The sequence below is a fragment of the Colias croceus genome, chromosome 16, assembly GCF_905220415.1.
Source record: "Colias croceus chromosome 16, ilColCroc2.1".
Classification (NCBI taxonomy): Eukaryota; Metazoa; Arthropoda; class Insecta; order Lepidoptera; family Pieridae; genus Colias; species Colias croceus.
In genome coordinates this window covers 9,423,302-9,431,283 of record NC_059552.1, presented here as the reverse complement: position 1 = coordinate 9,431,283, position 7,982 = coordinate 9,423,302, and the positions used below count along the sequence as shown (strand labels likewise).

The following is a 7,982-nucleotide window of genomic DNA, read 5'->3' as shown; positions in this document are numbered from 1 at the left end:
AAAATTAATAAAACAGGAATAAAACTCGAAAATAGAAATACCACCGAAATAGGAAGCGATTTTGACTACCGCCGTATTAGGAGCTTTTACCTTAGTCTTTGATAAATGGACAACGCTAACCGAATTTTTCCATACGGTCCCTCAGAATTAGCTACTTGAAACAGGAAACTTTTCAGCTATATCTTCTCCTCTTTTTGACTGCCTCCTTGATACAGTGGTTGACGCGTGAACGTAGAACCGAGGGGTTCGATTCCCTGTGGAAACGAAGAATATAAGAATATCTCGTCCCTAAAGAAAATCGATAAGTGAAACAGATGTTTAATGCATGTGTCCCATATCATATATCATAGTGGACATGGGATTTCACTTTCTCTTCTCTTCTTGCTTGACATGCTCCACCGAAACGGCTGACCCGATTCTCATGAAATTATGTGTCAATGGTCAACATCTAGTTTTGGCAGAACAACGTAAAAAGGCACGAATGCACATTCTGCTCTGTTCCCCGACCAAAGTCGGTATCTTATCATTTTAAAAACGTTAGTGTAATATTATCACAGTACTTTTATGTTCAACAAGAATGTTGACAATATCTAATTATACGCTGAGTTAATATTGTCCAGACCAATAATTCAAATAATGGGAATTCCCAGAAGTGTTTGTTTTCGAAGAAGGAAAATTGTTATGGATATAGATCAACCATATTATTTGGAATGTAGAAATATTTGAACACGGATCTCGTAAATTGACCATAGTATGTATAATTAGAACTGATATAAACCATAAAAATGTACTAGTATTTCAAAATAATACATATGTTTTCTTTTTCTTGCAGATTTGAGACCAATTTTTAATGGACCTTATTTTATATATTTAATTATTGCAAAATAATAAAGAAAATAAGAAAAGTCAAAGACCCTTTAAGTATTTAAAAAAAATTCTTAGTCACAAAAAATGATCAAGATGAAAAAAATTGAAACCATCTAGATGACGAGAGGTGATTTAGCGAATAGTAGAGTTCGTAACAAAGATAATGTATAACGGTCATGGCGGGTCACACTTTAAATTTGTATTTAAAAATACCACACAGAATAATTAGAAACATGGCACTAGTACTATTAACATATTTATTAACAAAATTCAAAAATGTCGACCGAGTAATGTCGATTGCACATAAGTATCCAATTAATCCAGTTTTTCCTTCCTGGTGTAAAATTTAACAATTTTCCAAAACAGATAACATTAAACCACAAGGAGTATAAATCTTAATAATAGGGTTTGTAAATTGTTAGTCACATTTAGTATATCCTCGCGAGATGTTCACTTTTTTATTAATAGCTTTTCTAACAACAGTGAATGCTGCTCCCAATCATGGAGGTAGAAAGGCAGTCACGACTGGAATGACAACGGAAAGTGCTAAAGCAATTACGGAACCTAGCACTGAAGGATTAATTACAGTACACGAAGTCGCAGAATATAATATTACCGTAATATTGACTGATTACAAAGAAGAAGACATAGAAGTTAGAGCAAAGAAGGAATTACTGAAGATAGAACTACATTCCAAACATGCTAATGGAACCGATTATGATTTCGCACTTTTCATACCTCTACCAGTATATCTTGATGTTAAAGGCACTTGGACATATGAAAATAATATTCTAACTATTACATTTCCTATTAAGAAAGCAAAATAAGAGAAGAGATGAAAGACCAAATATTAGACTTCTTTTTAGAGGAAGTTTTGATGAAGATGATCCAGCAAACGTATTGACAGAAAATTAATCTGCATGGTTTTCGAAACATAAAGGCTTAACTTAATTTAAAACATTTTGAATCAAATTTGAAAATCAAACAGTTATTTTTTAGTAGATAATGTTATAAAACAATTTGTCAATTCATATCAATTTTAATGAAGCCGCAACCCGCCTCACGATGGGATACTTTAAAATCTACAAATAACCACAATTATACCGTGTGACAATAAAGTGTGAAAGTGTAAAATGTATTATTTCTGATGACTGTCCCAAATTCGGAAGGTGATTCGACTATTTTTTTTTTAAGTGAAACTCTCTTTATGCGCGTTGAGATTAAAATTTCAATGGCGCGTCATGGCGATACCATCATGCTATGGAGTAAGGCCCCGCTTTTGGTATCTTTGAATCTTGCCGAAGAAGTTTCACTTCCGACACATGTGCTCGGCACGCACGCTCTTTTTTTATTTTGTTATACGTACCGATGTAACTAAGCCATTAACTGTATTGGAATTTTTACACAGACTAAATTTTGCAGAATCTAATATATATATATATGTATTATAAAGGCGAAAGTTTGTATGGATGTATGGATGTATGGATGTTTGTTACTCTTTCACGTAAAAACTGCTGAACCGATTACAATGAAATTTAGCACACATATGGAGGGTAACTTGGATTAACACATAGGATAGTTTTTATCCCGGAAATCCCACGGGAACGGGAACTATGCGGGTTTTCCTTTGCAAACGCGGGCGAAGCCGCGGGCGGAAATCTAGTTATCTATATTAGGAGAAAATTTACACATATATACTGAGATTGTGATAATAATCATAAATAACAATATACAAGATTACGTCTTATAAATAACTGTGTCCAACAATAGGCGATGAAGCATAATTAATCCATTTAATTCACGTTTTTCCTTCCTGTGTCCAACGCACATACGCCGAAAATACTCGAATAGCATGACTATAAATCGTAATAATTGGAATCAATAATTCTTAGTCACATTACCAGCATCCTTGCACGATGTTCGCTTTATTGTTGGTTGCTCTCCTGACAACCGTCAACGCTGCCCCCAATAGTCAAGATGAAAAGGCAACAGAAACTGCTGTAGCAAGTACAGAACCTAATACTGACGAATTAATAACAATACGTGAAGCTTCAGAATATAAACTTACGATAACATTGATTGATTACAAAGAAGAAGACATAGAAATTAGAGCTACCAAGGAACTGCTATTGATAAAACTACACTCTAAACATGCTAATGGAACTGATTGTAATATTGAACAATATAAAGTTCTACCTCCATACCTTCATGTTAATGGTACCTGGACATATGAAAACAATATCCTAACTATTACTTTTCCGATTGATAAAGAAGCATTAGACAAAGGAATTCAACAGAGTAGTAAAACACATAACGAATCAAATTCTAGTTCAGTGGAAGAAGATAGTTCTGAGGAAGATTCATCAAAAAACTCATTAGCACAGCGGTTTCCTTCGTGGTGGAGTCAACACCAGAAAATCGATTTTTAATAAATATTGTAATTAACTTGTTTAAAATGATTTAGGCAAATTATTGAATAAATCAAACTATTCTCGAAGTATTAATATAATTTGCAGGTGTTCATATTTTGTGTATAATAAAGTGTAAATATTGAAATATTATGTGAAGTTTTATTTAAAATCAAGAAGTTAATTGAGTGATTAGAGAATTAATAAAAATTGAAATAATAGTAATAACCTTGGGGCAGTGTGGTTGATCTTTGGTATTTCAAATAAAACTGCGTCATCGAGCACAATCCATGATTCATAATAAATAAACAAGGAGTACACAGTGAGCTGAGTTTCAATTCTAAAAATTGCAGTGTCCTCTTAACGGTGCATTTACATCAAACGAACGTAGAGCTTGAGCCAGGGCAAGAGCATTTTTTGTGATTTTTTAGTGAAAACTCGTATGAAGTGTTTGTAGACAACAAACGCTAAGAACAACGAAAGAATGCTCTACGAATGTTTACACTAAAAGAATTTGACATAGTGGGGTTAGCATGAGCATACGCTCGTTTGATGTAAAATCACTCCCCGCGTCTATCCTAATGTCTATAAGCTTAGATCTTTGATACTAGGTACACAACGGATTTTAATGCAGTTTATTATATAGATAGACTTATTAGTATAGACAAGGGGATGTACCTACTACCTAATACCTAATTTATCACATTTTATTGATAATGCGGGCGAAGCCGCGGGTGAAATGTTAGTGTAATTTACTATATAGTGATGATAGCCTTTAATTCTGTGATAATTAATTTTAATTTTGAAAATATCTATGGGTGAGTTATCACAAAAATGTAACGTAATATAATATTTAAAACCTGTTTCATATTCATATAGTAGTGAAAGCTTCTCTGAAAAAACCGTCTTAATTATTTATATTAAAATATAGTAACATGGCTTCGCTTACTGATCACTACATAGTATAAAACAAAGTCGCTTTCTCTGTCCCTATGTCCCTATGTCCCTATGTATGCTTAAATCTTTAAAACTACGCAACGGATTTTGACGTGGTTTTTTAAATAGATAGAGTGATTCAAGAGGAAGGTTTTAGTATATAATTTATTATGTTTTAGACAAAGCGGGCGAAGCCGCGGGCGGAAAGCTAGTAACTTATAAAGTGCGAAAATTTGCTATTACCAAAATTCGAAACTATATAATCGTTAAATCAAAAGCTTTACGTAAGTAATTTAAACTCGTTATCGAAGAGGAAATTAATGAATTTATACAAAGTTGAAATATTTAAAATTAGTCACGCTTTATTTTTTTTGCCATAATGTACTCAGATAACAAAGATGCATTTGTACGGAAAATACATATGCGGTGCATTTACATATATACAGAAGCATCATGTAGCATACGTATTACATAGCAAAAGACAAAGAAATGAAAGTGAAGGAGAAAGTATTTTTGATGAAAATACACCACTAATATGCTTATAAAACATACTTTACCAACTCTACCAAAATACCTTGATGACGATGAAGGTGATGAAGGTGGTAAAATACGTAATGTTTCCAACATAAACAAAAAATGGGGTACTCGATACTTTTTCAAAATTAAAATCGCAATTAAACAATGTAGGAGCATCATGATGTCCATACAAACTAATTTACGTTTCTATGTCAAAGTATAATAAATAATTGAACATAGAAGCAGATCATTATATCTGAAATTTAGTACCTCGAAGTTGTACCGCAATGCCAACGTTCATTGTTTAGAATAATTTCAAAACTGACTTGTAATAAACTTCTGCTTTGCTTGTTACGGTGAAACTACAGTCATGCTGCAAGGACAGAAGCTTTAGGGCCCTAGAGGCTTCACAAATCACAAAACAATATGGAAATTGGAACGGTGCATTCACATCAAACGAGCATAGAGCTAGAGCTCTAGCAAGAGCATTCTTTCGTGATCTTTCAATGTAAACGAAAACTCGTATTCAATATTAGAACACTGCATAGAATCTTTTCGATCGCAATTAGAACAACGAAAGAACGCTCTTCGCCCGTTTACACAAAGAATTTGACATAGTGTGGTAAGAGTGAGCATTCGCTCGTTTGATGTAAATGCACCGTAATAAGTACCAAGCAAAGCATGTATTGTGTCATATTTAACATGATTAAAATTTATCAAGAAATTTATATTTTGATAGGGCCCTATCATAGGTTTTATAACCAATGATAGGGCCCAATTTATAAAGAGCCCTGAGTTATCTAGATTGGTATCTATAATATAAAAATGAATCGCAAAATGTGTTGGTAAGCGCATAACTCGAGAACAACTGAACCGATTTCGTTAATTATTTTTTATTACATTTCTTGAAGTACGAGGATGGTTCTTATGGAGAGAAAACGTAAAAATGTACCACGGGCGAAGCCGGGGCGGACCGCTAGTTTAATTATAAAAGCAAATGTATAATGTTTAATTAAAACGTATGTGGATTGTTGAGGCCTCATAATTTTATCTAGAGCCTTATACTCCATAGGTACATAACTCTCTGGTTAAATTTTAACAATTCCGGGACTTTCAAGTGAATATAAACTGTTCAGCACCTATACAATTTTAATCTTGCGTGCTATTAAGGTGACTAGTAGAGCAAAACGCGAGTTTGCTGCTAAATTATAATGCTTTAAAGTATATGATTAACTGCAGTAAAAAATCTCAGATAAATATATGATATTCTTCAGGAGATAAACTAGTTCGATAGTGTGTTGAAAACACAATACAACTTATTTTACTCGATAGAAAAAAATCTCAAAGGTACCTCTAAAAAAATCTTTTGATGCTTAAAAACCATACTAAACTACATGCAATCATTCTGTTTTTTCGGCAAATAATTCTACAAGCGACATAATAATATAATACTGTGTTATTTTTTTAGTCCAATCAATAGATTTCGTGTAAATCGCAAATTCTTATTCCCAAACCAAAAACGTACGCATGTGTGCGTGAACGCCTGTGTACCGATACTACCGGCCGAGGCCCGTTCGTAATGATTCGCGTATGGCGTCGGGCTGCAGCTGTGGCGCGGCGTGTATGTGTGAGTAGAATGAAATGCTTGCTCAGGGCAGCGCCTTAAAAATAAGTTTGCATAACATAATCGGATTTTCCTCGGAATAACCTTTCATAGATATTTTTAAATTTTCTCCTTATTGTCAGCTGATAAGTTTAGATTTTGTAGGCATGTCTAGCAAATGTGTAGTAAATAATTTTAACAGTTTGCAACATAAACATTGTGCTTAAACAACATCTGACTCTGTTCAACTGTCTCGCATTCACCTAAAAATTTAATGCATTTGCATTTTCTTGGTACTGCAACAAACAAAAAATAAAGCAAACATTAATATTATATTAACATAAGTTAAACTTAGGCTTATGTTAATATTAATTGACAAAAATTTTAAAGAATAACTTATGTATGGCGTCTCCTTTAGGTAAATATTGGGTAAATAGATAGTTAATATTAAGCAGAAGATCATCCATATTAAAAAAACGACGTGTGGCACTCGGGGACTGCCGCGGTAAAACTATTGCATGCTATGCCTTCAAGCCACACCTCCGTCGGAGTGGGGAGCGTGAGGTTTTTTCGTTACGGAATTTCTCAATTCGGTCCCCGCGCTCAAGGCCCACGATAGAAGCTATGCAATAGCTTAATAAATTTAGTCTCATCGAATCATCATCAGCTCATTCTTTACATCACCATAGTCCATCACACAAGACGTCTCATGACAACTTTATGCTTTTTATTTGTGAGGATTTCTTCACCATGTTTCCTTCATCGATTAGATCAGTGATAATGTAGATAATGTACAGATCAATAAGATCAATTTATCGTGTACACTTGTCTTTTTAACCGACTTCAAAAAAAAGGAGGAGGTTATCAATTCGGCCGGTATATTTTTTTTTTTTTTTTTATGTATGTACACCGATTACTCCGAGGTTTCTGAACCGATTTACGTGATTCTTTTTTTGTTCGATGCGGGTTGGTGTCGAATTGGTCCCATAAAAATTTTATTCGGATAGGCCCAGTAGTTTTTATTTTATGAGCATTTTTGTCTGTAGGTATTTGTAAATTTTGCAAGGGCAAGTTTGAAGTCGGTTGTTTTTAACGCAGTTATCACTTGTATCAAACCTTCTTGATTGAAGCCAGTGACTGTAACACTGCTACTACTTGTAATCAATGATTAAATCTTATTTTATGTGTTTCAACAACTGTATGGGATACTAGCTGCGCCCCGCGGTTTCACCCTCGTGGCTCGACACTCCTGTTGGTCTTAGCGTGATTTTATAAAGCTTAAAGCCTTCCTCGATAAATGAGCTATCTAACACCGAAAGAATTTTTCAAATCGGACCAGTAGTTCCCGAGATTAGTGTTCAAACAAACAAACAAACTCTTCTTGATCATCAACTTTAATGGCTGGACCTTGTTATTGCCAAGAAGTGTTTTGTAAAATAATAAAAAGTAATAATTCTTCTCGTGAAGAAGAAATCTGTCGGGTCAGCTAGTAGGTATAACCATAAATCAACGTAATAAATATAATGGAAGTAATTCAAGCCAAGACACGTGATAAAACCAGTTTATATCATATACTAGTAGTGATAGATTGAGACAGGAAAAATAAATATGGTTAATCTAAGATATATAGCAAAAATTTAGATACTATCATC

At 33.8% G+C, this 7,982-nt stretch overlaps 1 protein-coding gene across 1 annotated transcript; it reads left to right on the top strand.

The window, feature by feature from the left end:
- Positions 1-2,416: 2,416 nt before the first annotated feature.
- Positions 2,417-3,598, top strand: LOC123698521. Its single transcript, XM_045645176.1, has one exon. It carries the CDS (start codon positions 2,784-2,786, stop codon positions 3,294-3,296), a length of 513 nt encoding a protein of 170 aa, XP_045501132.1. The 5' UTR covers positions 2,417-2,783; the 3' UTR covers positions 3,297-3,598.
- The last annotated feature ends 4,384 nt before the right edge of the window (positions 3,599-7,982 follow it).

Coding starts and splice junctions, on each gene's coding strand:
- LOC123698521 (XM_045645176.1), top strand. CDS start 2,784: ATGTTCGCTTTATTGTTGGTTGCTCTCCTGACAACCGTCAACGCTGCC.